The sequence below is a fragment of the Urocitellus parryii genome, chromosome 8, assembly GCF_045843805.1.
Source record: "Urocitellus parryii isolate mUroPar1 chromosome 8, mUroPar1.hap1, whole genome shotgun sequence".
NCBI lineage: Eukaryota > Metazoa > Chordata > Mammalia > Rodentia > Sciuridae > Urocitellus > Urocitellus parryii.
Window position 1 is genome coordinate 14,690,776 of NC_135538.1, and position 20,854 is coordinate 14,711,629.

Consider the following 20,854-nt stretch of genomic DNA (forward strand, 5'->3'; position numbering starts at 1 on the left):
ATCCTCAGACAATCTCATCACTGTGGGAACATCTTAGCACGCCTTAGTTTCACAGACTAAAAGCTGTAACATCAGTAGGCAATAGAGTCTTATAGGACCACAGTCTTGTCCACAGTCCATCACGACTAAATCATTGTGATGAAGCACATGCCTGTACAATTATGCTCACAACCATTTATTCCACTTTTACAGTCTACAGAATAAAGATGCTCCGTCTTTATCATCTAAGCCATTCCAGTCTTGTCTCTTGCCATAGCCCCACTTAGAATGCCATGGTCCAGCCATAAGGATTAACCACTCTGCATTCTCTGAATACAGCACTTACAAGGTTTTGTGCCCTTGTTCAAACTGCTTCCTCTATCAGCCCCTTCTCACCACTACAATCCTACTTATCCTGCAAAGATGCACTTAGTTATCTCTTCTCCTGTAAACTCTCTTTACCCAGAAGTGCCTACAACACTATATTAACACATACACAGTCTAGGGCACAGCAAATTATCTGAAGGTCTGTCTCCTCGATTGAATTCTGAGGCTATGTATTATTCATACTTTAACTGCCCCCAAACCTTCAGGGCCTCATATATCATAGGCATTCAGAAAATATGAGTTTAATTGAATGAATTCGGATCAAAGAAGTTCTAAACAATAGGAAGAGACTCAGTGTTCCTTGAAATTTGCTCAGGACCCAAGTCATAATCAGTCTAAGTATTGCAAAATTCAGAATATTCTCAGGTAAAATTTTTAGGATGCAACAGATGCTACCACCCATGGACGTCCCCTGGGGTCATTACTTTTTGTTTCTCAAAATTCGAGTTATCTCGTAAAACATCTGCAGAAACCAGCTCTCCTTCCAGGTGTGTCAGCTGACCCTGAAGCGTCTCCAACTTGTCTTCTGCCTTGTGGGCTCTCTGGAGAGCTTCCTGGTGAGACTCAGACACCTTTCCCAACTGTTCGACAAGCTCTGCTCTTTGTGCTTCAAGCTGGGAGACCATCTGGAAACAGAGCCACAACCAGGATAAGCCTTGTTTTAGATGCAACAAAGTGTTAAAATCCAGCTCAGCCCAGCAGCCTCACTATTAATGACACCCACTTCCAGATTCTTTGCAAAAATCAAATCAAAAATAGGTCACCGGTAGCTCTATTTGCCTCTGCTTGAAGTAAATCTGCCTTCATTATCTAATAAAATATCTTTGACACATATTTTTAATTTGTATAAAGACATTCAACAGATTAATCGATAAGTATTTACAGATGACATCTACTTACCTCCCAAATTGTCATTAATTTAGAAGTTTTGAAGTTTAGTTGGAAAAGAGGGTGAACAAAAGCACTTTCCAAAATCTACAAGAGTCATTCCCCAGAGAGACTCTGCCACCACACGCAGGTGACAGAAGATTACACAGCAAGATGATCTTGATAAATAACCTTGAGGCATTGCAGGGAATTCAAGTGCAGAAACATTTTTTTTCAAACTTCTTCAACCTTGTATCAGTCATCACACCCTAAACTCCAGGGGTGCTGACTTTGCAGGACACAGGCAAAAAAGTTCATTTTAGCATTAGACATGTCAGAATCTCCCCATGATGATGACTCCAAACAAGGTCAATGGCAACATCGAGCCAACAAAAAAAAAAAAAAAAATCTAACAACTGTCCCCTCTCCTACCTCATGAAACCACTGCCCCTCCATTTCAGCTCCCCAGGGTTCTCCACAACCCCAGATTTCCCCAAAGTTGCATCCTTTCCAAAGTGCCTGTTTGTTTGTCTCAACTGTCTTGTCCCCTTATGCCAAGAGAATAAGTTTCATCAAAGACCTCCCGTAGACTTTCGGAAAACTCAAACCCAGTTTCATAAGATGTTGAATTCAATACAACCCAGAAGGCTTGGGCAATGTACTTGTTTTCCTTTGATGTTTTCCTTTGGAAGAGGAAAGGGAAAAAAAATAGTAGATATTTACATATCGTTCTGTAGGGTATGCAATCTACTTCAGTTTTTAAAGCCTAAATTAACAAAAAAAATAAAATAAAAGTTTCTGCTCGCCTGTCTATAAACAACCATGTAGAAAGGCAAGAAGAACTTTAAGCTCCCTTCAGCTTTTTTGGACATCTATTATGTGGAAGAACAATCAGATATGATCCAAGTTGCCTCACAGCCTCCACAGAGGACTAATGAGTATAAATTGGAGAAGGAATCCCACATCCATTCAAGGGGAAAATTTTCCCCATCCCAAAATAATAGCAGTAACACATGCACATTATAAAACATTTGTTAAGGACAAAAAAGTATAAATAAACAAACAAACAAAAAATCTCCTCTGATTTCACTGCCTAGAGGAAACAACATTGATATTTTTAAATAAGTTGTTATATATTATTAAAATATAGCTGAAATTATATTACGTATGCAGCTTTCTTTGTTTTTACCTAGTTGTATCTTAAGCATCTTCTCATGCCATTCAAAATACTCAAGATTATAGTGACAATATTAAGAATTAATCCAGAGAATGTGTTACCATTTACTTCAATTCTTTTTATACTCCCCATCAGGCGGTGGGTTCCCAGTCGCTGGAGATGGCCAGAAGTCGTGACCATTTGTTATAGGATGAACTGACGTGCTCCAGGGGCAAGGTTAGACTATATGCCCTCTAAACTCTCTAATCCAGGGTTTCTGTAGCCTTCCGAGTTTCGGGCCTATTATTCACTTAATTTTCTGTTTATGTGGGGGCTTAGATGTTTGGTGGTGAGCTGCGCAGAGCCACATTCAAGGAACGATTTCCCAAGGAAATTCTTGATGTCACTACAGAATATGAGGCTCTGGAGATACTTCATTTTATATTTTCTGCTCTTGGTACTTAATAACAATAGATCTGATATTAATGCAAGAGAAATAGTGTGCTCGCCCTGGTACACCACGTGAAGTCACCTACAGAAAAATGTCCATGAAACAAGGTCCTCAAGATGCCACCTCCCCAGGAAGCTGGTTCATGCTGTTCAAGGTTTGACGCGCATTTCTGCACCACAGGAGATGTGGCTTGACTCCAGGCTCCAGGAGGGAGCAACTCTCCCCACCTGAGGCGCCTTCAACACCTCTCCTACCTCAACAGGGACCCAGCACAGAGGACAAGACCACAGGGGAAACAGATGCAGAGGGAGAAGTGTGCACTCAGCTGTGTGGGCTGGCAGCAGCCCTCGCCCGAAGAAAGCACAGGCTCCCTGGAAATCAGCCAGGGAGGACTCCATCCTGAAGACGACACTGAGCAGCAACAGGAAGTGGACTAGGGAGTGGTAATGACCTTGAAGGAGGAAGCGGACATCTTCAACGTGGACCACACTGTGGGGCGGGTGCGCTGGAGTCAGATAGCCCTGGTTCCGAGTCCCTCTGAACTGTTTACCAGCATGTTTACCAGCATGTTTCCTCTCTGAAACTCAGAGATGATTAAAGGAGCCAATTTAGATCATTTGAGTAACAAATTTGAGTAGCAGAAAGACTCACTGCCTACTTGGAGTCCAGCTGAAAGCCACATCTCCTATTGTGCAGAAACATGTCAAACCTTAAACAATTGGAACCAGCTTCCCAGGGAGGCCACATCTTATGGACTCTGGTCATTTTTTTCTGTAGGTCACCTTGCAAGCGAAGCACACAACTTCTGTTGCACCAGGATCAGACCTGTCTTACACCGTATGGAAGTTACTACGTGGTACACTCATATTACTGCTCCAGGGCATGGGTTCAGCTAATCATACACCCTTGCCTTAAAGAGGTAAAGAACATTTCAGAAATTGTCCTATGTCATGTTTCTCAAACTGTTTTCAACTGTAGAGTCTTTTTTCTTTTTTATCCACTAGAAGTCTTTCTGGGAGGGACAAATATTTTCAAATCAAAGGTAAGAGGATCCCATCAGCATCTTGACCCTGTGTGGATCCAATGGTATGCCAAGGAACCCTGGAGACTTCACATAGTATGATTTCTAAGACCACTAAATGAGATGGTTAAACGGTGCAGAATCTACCTGGTTACCTTGCCAGGATTACGGATTGGAGGGGCCTACCAACATCCGAGGACTTCCCCACACTCCCCTGGGTACGAAACGTTGCTTCATAAGCTTATTTCTGTGTCAGCCCATTGGGCACCACTGGGTTTTTTTCAGAACTAAATTTACAAAACTGTAATCAAATAAATTAACATTCCCATCTGACACAGTTCTTAGGAACATCAAATGCCCGGTGTCTGGGGGAACATATGTGTCCCACCCAAACTGTAAACATGTGTTGCTTTTCACACCAAAAAAATCTAGAGTCAGTAAGCTTTTCCCTCTTCCTCTTTTCTTGTATCGTCTGTTAACATACACCTGATAGTCCCTGCGACAGAATGTGCCTGGGATTTCCACCTAGAGGTGTAGGAAACAGGGGTGGGTCTCACAAAGAACAAATACTCCTGGTTTTTAAACAACAACAACAACCAAAAAAAAAAAAAAGTCACGGTAGTAAACTCTGCTCCGAGAGGCAGCAGTACCGTGTTTGAAAGTGAAGTCATAACGCCCTAACGGAGGTACTTCGCTTCCCAAGGACAAGGATTTGTTGATTTCATCAGAGAGGCATTGTGCTCTGAGACTGAAGTAAGCAGAAACAGAAGGGCTCGAAGTAAGGAAAGCTACTGGGTCACTTGGGCACCAGTGCCTCTGGACATAAACAACTCTTGTGGATCATCCAAGATTCAATGTTCACTTAGGAAATATATAAAATAAGTTATCAGGTGCCAGGTCCTTAAGTCAAATTTCCCTAACTCTACCCACTCCATTTAGTTCGTGACAACTTTTATGATGCATTGAGTAAGATACCCCATCCCCAGGTACCCCAGTACCTCGAATAGGGCCTTATTTTGGAAACAAGCTCTTTACAGAAAGAATAAAATTTAAATGAAGTCATTACCTTAGGGTCCAATTCACTTTGGCCCGTGTCTTTATTAAAAGGGGAAATTTGGACACAAAGTCAGATATGCAGAAAAATATAAGTCAAGGGAGAACATCATCCTAAAGTCAAGGTGGGCCTGAGCCATCAAGAGCTAGGAGAGATGAATGGAACAGAGTCTTCTTCACAGACCTCAGGAGGAACCAGCCCTGCCAACACCTGGATTTCAGATTTCTAACCTCCAGAACCAAAAGAAGAAAAGAAAAAAAAAAAATTCTGTCGTTTAGTTCACCCAGTTCGTGGTACTTTGTTACAGCAGGAAACAAATACAATTAGAGAGGCCAGGAAAGCTGAACCTGTATCTGTTCAGATGCCCTTGTAGCCAGGGGTGACCATGGAACACAGTTTCATACAATGAAGCATCACCAGAAATCAACTGGCACTTCTGGGAAAATGTTGGCTTTAGTAGGTGTCACGGGATGTTTCAGTGACTAAAGGATCTGACCAGAACAACTGTAGAGGAGGAAGAGTTTATTGAGGGCTCACAGTTTCAGAGGTCTTAGTCCATAGAAGGCTGGCTCCATTCCTCAGGGCTCAAGGTGAGGTTGTATGTCATGGCAGGAGAGTGTGGCAGAGGGAGGCTGCTCACATGATGATCAGGAAGCAGAGAGAGACTCCGCTCTCCAGGTACAAAAATACACACCAAAGCCACACCCCAATTCCCACCTCCTCCAGCCACACCCTACCACGTCAGTCACCCTCAGGTAACCCCTATTGGGGGATGAAATCACTGACTGGGTTAATACCCAACCCGATCCTTTCTCCTCTGAACCTTCGTGCATGGTGAGCTTCTGGGGGACACCTCACATCCAAACCATATCACAGGATAAGAACAGAGCAGGAACAGGTGACACCAGCAAGGACTGGGCTCTGAGACCAGAAGAAGTAGGTGGGTCAAGGAGCCCATTCCAGGCTCTTTAGGGCTTCAAGCTGGGTCTCCACAATGCCCACAGAGCCCCCAGAATAAGACACTTTCCAGCGAAGGAAGTAAAGCCTTAGGTTTGCCTAATGCAGAACTAAAAGGCTGTCCAGGCCAAGGTGTATGAACTTGCGTGAATTTGTCTTTTTTTTTTTTTTTTTTGGTACCTAGAATTGAACCCAGGGGTTCTTAACCACTGAGCCACATACCCAGCCCTTTTTTAATTTTTTTTTTTTTGAGGCAGGGTCTTGCTAAATTGTTGAGGAACTCTCTAAGTTGCTGAGGCTGACTTTGAACTTGCAATGCTCCTGCCTCAGCCTCCCAAGCCACTGGGATTACAGGCATGCCCCACCATGCCCAGCTTGCATGAATTTGTCTTTAAGAAAGTATGAACAATTGATCATGGTCATATCTGCTCTATTTTCAATCAGTTCTCATCCAGATGACCAGTCAGTTCGTAAACACCTCAAAGTAGGGAAAAATTTGCTTCTAATTTAAATTCTAAAGTAAAAATCTAAAAACGTTACAACTATCTGCCATTGTGGAATCACTATTTCATAAATATCTGCTATGGCATCCTGAAATTTCAAAGCTAAATAGTATCTTAAAATACATTTAGAGGGCTGGGGGTATAGCTCAGTTGGTAGAGTGACTGCCTCACCTACCCAAGGCCCTGGGGTTCAATTCCCAAGCACCACCAAAAAAAAGTAAAAAGAAAATTCATTAATTCATTTAGGTTCTTTTATTTCAGGCAGCTGAGAAGATGGCGGACATTCAGATGGGGCGGGCCTACCAAAACCAGCCAACCATCTTTCCAAACAAGAAGAGGGTCCTGCCGGGAGAAACTAGGAAGAAGAAACTCCCTTGATACTACCAGAATATTGGTCTGGCCTTCAAGATACCCAGCGAGGCCACTGAGGGCACCTATATTGGCAGGAAGTGCCCCTCCATTGTTACTAGCTCCATCCAAGGGTGGATCCTGGCTGGCCTGGAGGCTAAGATGAAGACACTGAGGGCCCTAAGATCCACAAGGGACTGTCTCCACTCCGTCTGCAAGTGCAGTCGCTGTGAGAAGTGCCACAAGAACATGTCTGTGCACCTGTCTTCCAGCTGCTTCAGGGATGTCCAGCTTGACAACCTTGTCACCGTGAACCAGTGTGCAGGCCCTTGAGCAAGAGAGTGCGCCTCAACAGACTTCAGGACATCAAGGCTGCTGGCACCAAGAAGTTCTTCCAGAAGTTCTGAAGCTGGATTCCTGCCCACTTCCCAAACAAAATAGACTTAATAAAAAAAAATTTAAAAAAAAACTCAGGCTGGGGATGTGGCTCAGTGATAGGCCTCTTGCCTCATAGGCACAAGGCCTAGGTTTGATCCCCAGCACCACACACACACACACACACACACACACACACACACACATAAAAAAACCCAACTCATTTAGGATTTCTGGGAAGCTGCTGTCGACTGTTTCTCTAAGGAAGTGGACATTTGGTATTGGTTGGAGACACCAGTGATTGTCACAATTGGGGAGGGGATGATAATGGTGTCTTGTGGGTAGAAGCCAGGGATACTACTAATCACCCTACAATGCACAGAACAGCAAAGATTATTTGGTCCCAAATGTCAGTAATGCCAAGGCTGAGCAACCTGCTCTAAGAATCAGAAAAGCTTTTAAAAAGAAAATTAAATTTTGCCAGAAGCAGAAATTCAAGGAACAAGTAGAAATGACTTACTGAAGAAGTGTGGGTGGTGTCCTCAGTTCTACCAAGAACTGCAAATACAGGAGAGAGAAAATGGGTAGCCAAGGGGTAAACATGAAAAGCACCACTCAGCAGGTAGGAGTGGACCTGAGGGGGAGAGATGGCCAGGCCAAGCCTGCACCCACTGTGGAGCCTTCACATCAGTGTAGACACAGCAGCTGGCGGGGGGGTGCAGCCTCCCCAACAAATAGATTCATCAATGTGTAAAGCTCCCATTCTCCAAAAACATTTCTGAGACAATGTACAAAATCCATTTTCTCCTGATTTTACTTGAAGATGAGTCACACAAGACACCAGCTATATGCTTGATTTCAGGCTTTTAAATAGGAAGAACAGCTATTGAAAAAAATTACAGGGTAGGAAAGGCAGACAAAGGCACTAAAAAGATTCTGAATCATTCTAATTTCTATGGGGAGTGGGGGAGGCACATTAGGCTTAACCAATTTAAACCATTTTGCTTTAGAAAATAAACATACACATCATGCTGACAATTGTACGTCATGTTTCACATGCCAGAATTAAAATAGATTTGGGGGGTAGGATTGGAAATACAGAGGAAAAGCAGTCAAATAAATGGAAAAAACCTTTGGCTATTGAAACACATTTATTACTGTTAATAACTTCATAAAGTTTTTCTCAAGCTTGTAAATAATTTCCTTTCTCTATGAAGTATTTCTGTATAAATTGAATCACAAGAAAAACTGAGTTTCTCTTAGAGATGCATATGCTTTCCAGAGTGGAGGTTAGCCAAGGAACGTTCTGTGTATGAACATTTGTGGTGTGCATGTGTGTGTGTTAGTTGTTCTAAATAGTTATACGTGACAGTAGAATGCATTTTGACACATCATACATAAATGGAGTATAACTTCTCATTCTTCTGGTTGTACATGATGTAGAGTCACACCGGTCATGTAGTCATATGCAATAGGTAATAATGTCTGATTCATTCTACTATCTTTCCTATCCCCGTACCTCCTCCCCTCCCTGCACTCCCTTCTCTCTAATCCAACATACCTCTGTTCTTCCCTAACCCGCCCCTATATTGTGAATTAGCATCTGCATATCAGAGAAAACATTTGGCCTTTAGTTCTTTGGGTTTAGCTTATTTCACTTAGCATGATATTCTCCAGTTCCGTCTATTTACCAGAAAATGCCATGATTTCATTCTTCTTTAAGGCTGAGTAATATTCCATCATGCATATATACCACATTTTCTTTATGCATTCATCTCTTGAAGGATGCCTAGTTTAGCTATTGTAAATTGGGCTGCTAGAAACATTAATGTGACCGTGTCACTGTAGTGTGCTGATTTTAAGTCCTTTGGGTATTAACCAAGAAACGGGATAATTGGGTAAAATGGTTCCATTCCAAGTGTTCTGAGCAATCTCCATACTGCTTTCCATAGTGGTTGTACCAATTTGAAGCCCCACCAGCAATGTCTGAGTGAGTATGAACATTTTATATCCATAAAGAGAATACTGCAGGTAGCCAAAGGAGCCCCAATTACTCCTTCAAGAGTATTTTGAATTTTGGAGACTTTTTCAGGGTAATTTAAATTTTTGGATTGTTAAGGGAAATTTACAAATATAATCTTGAATTTGTTTTTTTTAATGTTTATGTATGTTTAAGGCATACAAATTGATGTTATAAGATTCATATATAGTAAAATGGTTGCTATATTAGAAAAAATGAACATACCCGTCATCTCCCACAGTCATGGATGGATCTGGAGAACAGTATGCTAAGTGAAATAAACCAGGCACAGAAAAAAATATTACATGATCTCACTTATTTGCAGAATCTTCAAAAAGATGGGAGAGGTCAAAGATAGAGAATAAAACAGTGGATATCAAGAGCAAGAATAAGGAGAGGAGAAATGGTGAGATGCCAGAGGACGCAACTCTGAGCTTTGAATTACTTATCACTGAGATTCTTACTTACAATAAAAAATGGAAAAGTGCATTTTTCTCCTTTTGAATGACTATGGCATCAACAGAAGAAATAGTCCATGGTGGAACTGTACATAGAATGTGGACATCATTTACTTTAACATCTCATTAATTACAACTTCAGTAATTTTGATTTGATGATCATTTAAAGAGCTGTGCTGAAGTTAACTCTGGTCAGTAAAGCTTTACAGGAAACGAGAATTGTTGAGAGATGAATGATGACAAAATTAAATGTGCTTCCACCGTGGATATTAATTAATTAAGCCCTCTCTCCATTTGGTAACTAGGTCTCCTAAAAGACTCTTCTGGGCACCAATACCGAGGAGGGAGGAGGAAGAGGTAGAGGGCCAGAAACAGCAGCAATAGTTAAGATTAATTTCTGTGATTTGCCAGACAGTGTGTTAAGGACTTCATAACAATTTTTTCCATCGAATCTTATAACTTAAAAAGTAACCTTATGTGGCAAATACTGTTACAGGTCTAGAACTCTTTATGTGCAATTCCAAAAGGCAGGGTTTTTCCTAATTTAGTTGCTGACAAAGCTGGCCTGACCTGACCCAGTGGAGCAGCAAACCCTGATCTGAAGTGACACGAGGCTCTTCGGGGCCTCCATTCATCCCACCCGCTCCAGGAGCTCACAGGTATGAAGTGACAGGAAGGTGGCAGGTGATGGGGCTCTGCAGACCCCCTGTGGGGGACTGTGCACAGTTGCATCTACTGACTTTCCATATACTGTCTTGTCTTTCTGAACTCTGAAAAAAAATATATCTGAATTGAAAAGCACACTGGGCCCAGGGACTGTGAGCCTTGCACTAACCCTCACTGAGATAAGGAAACAAAATCTCAGAAGCCATCATCTCAGGATGGCCCAAGCCCACACTGACCATGAGTGGGAATATGGTAGAGATTGGGTCAGTGCCAGGTAGGTTTCTGACTCTAGAACTTACTTCCCCGTTAGTGGTCACTTGAGTGACTCCTGGGCCTTCCCAAGTACTGTCTAGAGTTAAAAGTGGCCCAACCCCCTATAAACTATACTTTTAACTGCTTCATATAAATCAGGTATTGGACAGGCTACATGAGTGAGTTTGTTATTCTGAGGAAGCCTGTAAGCAGCTATTTCACACTCACCCTTCTCCAGTTCTCTTCCTGGCTGCCCATTTCTTGAATCCTCTCCAAAATGGCGTCCTCTGTGGACCCAGTCATGCCCCATATGCCCGTGAGGAGGCCGGCGACCTTCTCCCTAAAGGAGGCACTCTGGCTTTCAGAGGCTGTGGCCACCTCGCGGCTGACCTTCAAACTCTTCTCCAATTCACAAGAGCTTTTCTTCAGGAGGCTCAGCTCCTGCTTCGAGGCATCCCAGGCCCGCTGGCCTGCAAGCAACCTTTCTTGGAAGATCTTCACCTCCCTTTCAAGAGCTTCTTTTGCCTCCATAGCACTGAGCAAGTCCTGAAATAATCACAGGGAAGACACTACCATTAGCAGTCAGCAGAGTTCACCTGCAGGGCCCACAGCAATTCATTAACCTTGCTTTCTGAAGACTTCAAGGAGTTAGGTTAAATACTGTTTCCTTTTTTAACTCCAAGTTCCCTAATGTTTCTTCATAAAGACACATTTTTATAATTTTCCTTTACAATCAAATTGTAAAGGTTAAAGCATTAAAAATTATCTGAATAAAGATGCTTTTTTAATCCTACTTTTAAAAATAGACTAGCATTCTCAGGAAAACATCATTCCATAAAGAAGACCTGGATGTTTCTTTCACTATTCATTGACTGTGTATCTCCTTATCTCATAAACACAAGATGAAAATTGACAGAACCTGAAGAAAGAAGACGGGAATAACTAGCCATTTGGTGGGTGGGAGGATTAAAAGTTGAGGAGATGAAGTGCCATACTGAGAAAAATAATCTTGAGTAATATTAGATTCAGAAAAATATAATGCATATAAAAGGTTACCTGTGCACCTGCTGCTATTCACCATAATCTAGAATGATCCAAAGAGACACCAGAGGAGTATCTTTTAATTTTTAAATCACTTGTTAACATTCAGTTCCAAAATACATGGATTCGTATCAAATAAGATTAAGCAGTTGACTAACCAGTATTGCTATTATATTGCCTCATTAACTGGCAAAAAAATAAAATAGTATTTTAGGAGAAAAAGCAAAAAAAAGAAGAAGAAATTGTATCATTGAATCACAGCCTGTACACCTAAACAAACTGGAAATGCTTGAGCCTGTTAGTTACAACACAATCATTTATTTTGCATTAGAGCTGGTTTTAAATGGTATTTATCTTCACCAACAACTTGGAGACCAGAAAAAGGTTAGCTGACACAGTAGTTCCTACTATTTAGGAGGAACATCTTAGTATTTTTCTTGGGGTGATTTTTTTTAAAAATCAAGTAAGTCTCAAGCATCAATTTGAAAGATAAGAGGTAGGTAGAGAAGAAGCCTGTCTTTTCCAGAGATGCAATAACTCATCATGGAGCTTACTTTGAAAAATGCCTTGCTTTTCAAGGTCTTGGTTTCCTCTTTCTCTTTGCAAACTAGACATCTCTGTAGCGAAAGCCCACTGATAATTAAATTATGGCCACTAAAGTAGATTTGAGGACACTTTATCAAAAATACAGTATTTTTGCAGGTTACCGATTGCTCTTCCAGTGGTAACATTGTAGCTGCTTACTTGGTCAGATGGAGTAACCATTATCAGTATAAGTGATAATCAGTCCAGCCACATTTTACTTAGAAACTACAATCTCAGGTGTGCTTAGAAAACTGAGACCCTAAATTGCCAGGCACAGTGGCACATGTCTGTAATCCCAGCAGATTGGAAGGCTGTGGCAGAAGGCAGGTTCAAAACCAGCCTCAGCAATTTGGCGAGACATGGCCCTGAGCAACTTAGGGAGACCCTGTGGCAAAATAAAATATTAAAAAGAGCTGGGGATATGGCGGCTCAGAGGTTAAGTGCCCCTGGGTTCAATCTCTGATACAAAAAAAAAAAAAAAAACCCTAAGGCAAAAGGAATTTTCCATAGTCAACAAACTTTTATTTGTAACTGATTATTTACAAAAGGCCCTCAAAATACACACACAAAAAAATATCAGCTGCTTGAATGCCATGGACTTCCTGCCAATTTAAAGTAAACTAATCAAGAGGCAGCTGATACTAAGAGACCAATAAACACAACTAAACTAGTTGAGGAATTTTTCTACCCAGGGTCATACTATTGTTCACTGACTTAGAAACAAGGACCATAACAGTCCAGCGAATCCAAAGCATTTCTTCTTTGTAAACCCGAGCGCCCACATTTATATCTAATAAAAATCTGAAACTAACTTGTGATCATGGAACACAGCAGTACCTGGTAGCAGGCCGATTCCTTTTTTTTCTAGACACTTTCAGCCCAGTGAACTCCAAGCCATTTCTGTATGAAATGCAGGACAGGAGCTAGTGACAGACCTTGGGGAAGGCCACTCCCCAGGCCTCTGATTAATCATTCCGGGATTCAGGGGCACTGGGCTGATCTGCTGGAAATAGATGTCCTCAGATTGCAAATGCAATTACCTGTACGGCTATGAGGAGCCATCCACTGGCCTGGAGTCTGGTTACGTGACTACCTCAAGGATAAACTGAAGCACAGGGCATGAAGTAATGTGACATGGGCATTGGTGGCCAGGACCTGGGGACTGCTGTCAGATCACACTGACACAGAGCAAGAAACAAGTAGCTTCCTCCTCCTAAAACAGGGCTGACCTCCCCAGAGGACACCATATTTGCAAATGAGGGCAGGCTCTAGGCAGAGAGTGAAGCTGGTCACTTAAACATTCTTTGTATAATTAACAAATCTTTAGGTTCAGTCCAATTAATGCTGGAAATAACAAATGACTCCTTCACTATTACTGCTAACAAAAGCATTTATAAATAATACAATCCAGGCCTTCGGTTTAGCTTCCCAATTAAATGGCTGAATCTGCATTAATAGATGAAAGCCTTTGAAGATTTGTGCTTTTAAAAACACAATTGAGGGCTGGGGATGTGGCTCAAGCTGTAACACACTCGCCTGGCATGCGTGGAGTGCTGGGTTTGATCCTCAGCACCACATAAAATAAAATAAAGATGTTGTGTCCACCGAAAAAAATTTAAAAAAATAAAAATAAAAACACAATTGATTTGTCTTATGATAATGCTATTACATAAATTTAGATATGACTGAGATCAAATTGCCTTTCAAAATACAATGACTATTTATCATCAGGGTAGAATCTCTGGATGGAGCTTAATTCCTCCAATCCTAAATCAGTCTTATAATTTGTTTTAGAAAGTTCATTAGTTCTACTTACTGCAGTTAGGATCAACAAACCCAGGAATTTCCCCCAAACAGGCACTCTTTTACATTGCTGGTAGAAATGGAATAGGTACAGTTTTGGTACAAATTGTTGCTATAAATGGGTAACAAAATTTCACATATGATCAGTGGACATGATTGTTGATAAGGTATGGGCTCTGCTCAGGCTTTGTTGAGGTATATGGTGTGAGCTGCACCTTATTGGGTCCTGTAGGAACACATTAAAAAATGTGCTATTTTAAGGTTGGTTTGCAGACTATAATCTAAGAGTAAAAAGCATATAAAATTCAGAACCTATGTCTTTCATCAAGAGATAATTTAACTATAAATTTATGGAATAAATTAATACAACTATCTACAAATGGAGGACTGAACAGATTTTAAAAACACATATGTTTCAGTTTGGATGTAAGTTACAAATAAACATATTGAGCTTGCTGAAATTACTTTGAAATCTCTTATACTCTCAACAAACTTTGAGACAGTTTCCAACCATAAGTGTCTTAAAAACAAAACATGTTTTCTGCAAGCAGCGTTGTCAACAGACCTAAGAAGCCAGAAGCAAATTCATTGTCACAATTAAACTTTAAATACTGACATAAGCAGAATTCATTCAAAATGTGCATGTAGAACTTTAGTGCAGGGAATTTTAGTCATCATTTTTTGTTCACATGATTGCAATATAAGAAAAAACTGTGAGTATAATAGTGATACTCTATATTAATCACCCACACACATATTTTCAAAGAACAAAGGGTATCATTTGCATAATTCCATTCTTCATATTTATTCTCATTACATTTATTAAAATTTAATTTTATGTCTGTGGTTTCTAATACATAAATTTGGACATTTTAAAAAGATACATTTCTGTATCTTTTTAAATAGATTTTTCTAGTCATTCATTTTATATTTTCTAGAAGTACTGATCAACAATGCATTGGAAATAAAGGAAAAAGTTATCCTTCCCAACAAAAAGTTTGGAAAAAAAAACAAACCAGAGGACATTCAGTGAATAGGCAGAATGGTGGAAGTTTTGAAGTTACGTTCTAGGAGGAAATCTTAAAAGAACTAGAGCATTTGTCCTGTGGATGCCTTCAAACAATTTGAAGGCTGTTACTAGAAGGAGGATTAGCTTTGTTCTGCTCAACATGATCAATGAAATGGAAACTGCAGGGTAACACTTTACTTCAAATGAGAAGAGCTTTCCCAAATCTGACCTTTCCCAATGGCATCATCAACCTTAGAAGATAATGAGAATTCAATTTAGGTTTGAAATTCTCATTATTGATGAATTCAATACTAGTAGGCAGTGGACTTAGCTGCCCAAAAGGCCCATGTGCTCCTGGGTGCCAGTACAGGGCTGCAAGCCCTCTGCCCTGAACCCATCAGCTGGTATCTGGGGGACCATGGACAGTTCCCACTAGAATTTTCAAGAGGGCCATTGGCAAAATGGAATGGGTTTCCGCATCACATGTTAAGATTAGGTCCATAATACTCCATCAACAAATAGATGGAAAAAATGTTCAACATCTCTAGTAATTAGAGAAATGCAAATCAAAACTAAGATTTCATTTCATGCCAGTCAGAATAGGCTATCAAGAATGCAGACAACAATAAGTGTTGACAAGGATGTGGGGGAAAAGGCACACTCATACATTGCTGGTGCAACCATTCTGGAAAGCAGTGTGGAGATTCCTTAGAAAACCTGGAATGGAACCACCCTTTGACCCAGCTATCCCACTCCTCTGTCTATACCCAAAGATTAGGTCCCTAATAAAATGTTATTTTAATAATCATGTTATTTTAAAACCCTGTTTTAGCTGATTTTAAATTTTCAGAATGAACCTAAGGACAAACCATTGAAGATTTAACTATGATAACAGGACAAAATGGAAACCCTGACCATCTAAGTGCAATAACATAATAAGGAAGTAGAAAGAGGGGACCAGAAAGTAAGAGGTAGTAAATTCTCCATATTTCATATAGAAAGAAGTCCAAAAAATAACTATCTTATATTGATGAATTGGGAATAAAATGTATAAAGGTCTTCGGGGTAATTATCAGAAGAACTAAGAAAGATAAACAGGTAAAAAAGAATTACTTTGTCAGAGTGAGAATAGGGTGGAGTATTGAAGGAGAGAGGATTTTTAAGTGTACTTCAGAGTCCCTGAACAGCTGTAATTTTATGAGCAGGCACGACTTGAGGGCCTACTTTCATTTTAATTCCTCACCCAGAGAGTAGAACTCCCCAAGCCTCACAAACAGTGAGAAGGAAGGACCAAGTGAGAAGAATTGGGAGGATATGGGGCTGTTCAACCAGAAGTGACTGGAAAATCCATGGCAAATGCTTTTAAGTGCTTGAAGGTGGCCATAAGGAGGGATGTCCGTTTCCTCTGTGAAGTAAGACAGAACCAGGATGAAGATCTGAAGTACAGGGATTCCAATCCCAACAGCCAGACAGTGAGAACTGACAGGATGAGCTGGCCCTCAGGGAAGGGTGGTGAACTCCTGGCCCGTGGAGTTCAAGGAAGGGCTGGACTCCAGCTGGTCAGAGAGATTTTTAAAATGATTTTTTAGACACCTTGCTTAGAGTATGTGAGGCCCTGGGTTCCATCCCCAGAACAGCAAAATTAACGTTAGCTCATTCATCAGTTAGTTAATTAATCAGAATAAATTAATGAGGACAATTCTTATTATCTAGAGTCAGTCTAGATTCTAAATGGCTTGACAGTCACTTCCAACATTATGATTCTAGAAGAGTAAAGAGACCCTTAATTTCCTTAGTAACATATCCTGTCTAGTCAATTCCAGGGACATTTCCATAGGCCTGCAGTCTTCAAACAATCCCACATTTATTTTAAACTCTGGATAAAACTAAATAACTGGGAAAGAGAAATAGAAATACTGAGTATAAATCATGTACCAGACATGTGCTGAGTACTGTATGTTAACAGTCGGCCCTGTCCATCTACAGCCTCCACACCCATGCATTCAACCAACTTCAAGTCAGAAATATTCAAGGGGAAAAAAACCCTGCATCTATACTAAACACATACTGACCTTTTTCTTGTCATTATTCCCTAAATAATATAGTATGACCACTCTGCTTTTACATTCTATTAGGCATTTCAAGTACACTAGAGCTGCTTTAAAGTCCACAGGAGGATATGAGTAGGTGATATACAAATACTACTATATTTTATATAATAAATTTGAAGAAAAGGAGTTGTTTGATATGCAACGTGTAGGCCTAATTTCCAGTCCATTAATTTTAACTTCTATTAGTCTATAAGAAATGTGTGTATGACTGTGTAGACTTGGGCAGGGAAAGTGACTACTTTTCTCAAAGTTGGATTTTTTTCTTTAAGATAATCAAGAGAAAAGATATCAACCTTTGATAGTTTATAAAACATACTTCAATGTGTGGAGTGTAGCTCAATGGTTGAAAAATGAGGTCCTGAATTTAATTCCCAGCACCAAAAAAAAGCAAAAATATTAACTATTAAAGATTTGTATATAAGATATTCATCATATCTATGAGAAATTGCTCCGATTTTTATGCAAACTTTTCATAAAGTAACTTAAGTAGAGTCTTGAAGCGTATCAGAAAAGTTGAGTTTGTAGAAACAGCACCCCAGCCCTGTGGATACTTCTAGCTCTGCAGTACAGCTGGACTTCACTAATAAAACAAGTTTCCTATCTCCAAAACAGAGCTTTAGAAAGCACTAGGAAGACTCTTCCTGAGGCCATTAACATGTCAGTAGAACCACTTGACCGTGTTTTTCAGTAGTAAATCTTTGGAGTCATAATCCTGTGAATGAGCACTTTATTATAAAGACCTCAAGTTTTTTATTGCCTGTATTTTTATTTTACAATTTTTATTATTTTGGCAGGAACCTCAAGCCAAAGTGAATGTGTTCCCAAAGTCTGAACAACATTGTCTCAGTCGTTTCCCAGTAAAGACACTTATGTAAGAAAAGGAATTAGTTCTGTTTTTTTTTTTTAACAACACATTTTCTTATTTCCTACTCCTAAAACTCCAGAGATGCATTTTACAGATAAAAGATTACATTCTTTCTAATTTTCAAGACTTGATAATTTAATAACTACTATTATAATTGAATTAGAAATTACTCACTGAGGAAATTTTCATAGCTGCTAACGTTGTTCCTCTTACTGATAAATAATGTCTTCTGTCAAACTCATACGTAAGACGTAACTGTGACCATCAGTGTAAAGGGGATTTATGGACGGAGACAGTGATGTGATAATCTGGGCTCCAGTCCCAGCTTTGCCATGTGACGGCCATGTGAACCTGATCGAGTGCATAGCCTCACGGAGCACTTAGCACAAGGACCGTGTAAATGTTCAATAAATGAGCACACTTAAAGCATCACTGTTGGTTTCTAAGCACCATTCCCTGATAAAATGAACCAGAGCTCCTTAGGAAATTGGCTGGTTTGGGTTTATGAACTAAAAATTTCAAGTGACCCTGGGGTAACTTCTTTCTAAAAATATGGAAGTGTTAAACACTAAAGGAAGCCAGATATGGCGGTGCATGCCTATAATCCCAGTGTCTCAGGAGGCTGAGTTAGGTAGGAGGATCATGAATTCAAAGCCAGCATCAGCAACTAAGCGAGGCCCTAAGCAACTCAGTGACACCCTGACTCTAAGTAAAATACAAAAAAGGGCTGGGGATGCGGCTCAGTGGTTAGTACCCCTGGGTACAATCCCTGGTGCCACACACACACACACACACACACACACACACACACACACTAAAGGAGTCAAGGTCACAAGGAGCTGGACAAATTTGGAGAATTCAGAAAAACAAAAAAGAATAATTGAGTGTAACACAATAAAAAAAAAATCCATGCATCCATAGAATTGAAAAGAAAAAGAAGGAAATATTTTCTTTACAGAAAAATAGCAGCTAATTAATAGGACAAATGCTAAAATTAGAATACTACCACATTGCCAACCTGACCTAATAGTTATTCCAAACAAGATTTGATGGATGCTAATATCATTGGTGAAGTTGTTAAGCTCCATACTAATAAATGTCACACACACCCCAGATATCTTACTTAACTGCAGAAGAAAAAAATGTACCATTACACTAACGATATTTGTAGTCACACTAAATGTTACCAATAAAGGAATATCTAACATCATTTTCTTTCTAGTGTGGTATAATAGAAAATATACAACTTACTTCTGAGATAATACAATTTCAGGATGTAGAGAAACAATTCAAATGGTATCATGAAGAAACTATCACATTGCTTCTCTGGACTTTAAAAAGGAACTAAAAATTTCCAAATATGCAATAAATAAACCCAGATTCGATCCCAGTTTGGTGAAAAAAATCTATAAAAGACATTCTTATATAGCACTTATTCTTACAAATATATATGTAGTGTTTGAATGTAATTTGAGAGGATTATTGGTTATTTACTGCTGTGCAGAACTTGCCCAAAATTTGAAACCTTGAAACAACAAATATCTGTTATGTCAACAGTTTCTTAACTGTGGCTGCACCCTGATCTTGCACTTCCAGCCTCCAAAACTACAAGAGATAAAAAATTGTTGTTAAGCAATCTAATTTGTGGTGCTTTGCTTTGTTTTGTTTTGCTTTGCTTTGTTTTTTTGGTTTTTTTTTTTTTGTGGTGCAAGGACTCGAACCCAGGGCCTTGTGCATGCTAGCTAGGCAAGTGCAATACCTGGGAGCTACATCGCCAACCAACTCTGTATATTTTGTGATGGCCACTCAAGCTGACTAAGATGTTGACAATGACAGAGTCTTGGCTTTTTGTTCCTAGTTGAAATGTCAGAGAAGAAAACCAATGGTAAGAGGGCTTGCTGATGCATGGAATTGGGGGTGAATTAGAAATTACTATCTTTACTGGGATCACTGCCTCGCCTCAGTTTCCCATCTCGCTTCTGCTCAGCAGTAATGTCACTACAGATAGGAAAGGCCCAAGGAAACTGGCCCCCTCTCCCACAGACCAAGTCACACCCTCTTCAGCCTGGGTCTTCACCCTTTCTGGGGACACTCTTTGGGGGCACCACTTATTACTCCATTGTAAACTCCATCTTCTTTACCAAGGCCATTTTATTTCCTCCTCTGTGCCTTTTTTTGTTACTGGTTATTGAACCAGTGGTGATTAACTACTGAGCCACGTCCCCAGCCCTTTTTATCTTTCACTTTGAGACAGGGTCTCGCTAAGATACTTAGGGTCTCGCTAAGATACTTAGGGCTTCACTAAGTTGCTTAAGGCCTTACTAAGTGACTGAGGCTGGCCTCAAACTTACAACCCTCCTACCTCAGCCTCCTGAGCTGCTGGGATTACAGGAATGCACCACCACCCCTGGCCCTCCTGTGTACTTGTGTTAACTGACTGCACTCACTCGTTACTGCTTTTGGAAGCAGATTGTCATTATTCATCCAATAATTCGTTTCTTATTACAAAACATAAAAATCACAATTAAAGGGTTATATGGTGTTAAACGTAGTATTAATTCTCTTGCTCAAATAGATTATAGCTAATTTTAAAAGATCTAGCAATTTATTATGTAAAAAAAAATTTAGAATAGGAAATTACTTCCTTTTGTCGATATCTCTCAAAATTACAATACCCATATCCTTTGACAGAGCAAGTCTACTTCTAGGACTTTGTTTTATATGATCCATGAAGCATGCAAAATTATATAAAAATCATTCATCATTGCCTTCTTGATATTACTGTGCAACATATTGCCATTTTTTAAAATAAATGCATATTACATGTTACAGATAACAGACATCTTCTCTTACATGTTGCATGCCTACATGAGCATAGAATTATTTCCAGAAGTACACAGAGGAAATTGTAGCCAGTTCCCTCCCCCCTAGGAGAACTGGGCAGAG

At 40.1% G+C, this 20,854-nt stretch overlaps 1 protein-coding gene and 1 pseudogene across 1 annotated transcript in view; one reads left to right on the top strand and one right to left on the bottom strand.

Annotated features, from left to right (window-relative positions):
- Ccdc170 (coiled-coil domain containing 170) overlaps nucleotides 1–20,854 on the bottom strand; it is a 59,296-nt gene that overhangs the window by 20,714 nt on the left and 17,728 nt on the right. Inside the window, 2 exon segments of the mRNA XM_026399943.2 lie at nucleotides 792–992; nucleotides 10,723–11,040. Coding sequence (XP_026255728.2) covers nucleotides 792–992; nucleotides 10,723–11,040 — 519 coding nt within the window.
- On the top strand, nucleotides 6,649–7,130 carry LOC113190587 (small ribosomal subunit protein uS17 pseudogene; annotated as a pseudogene).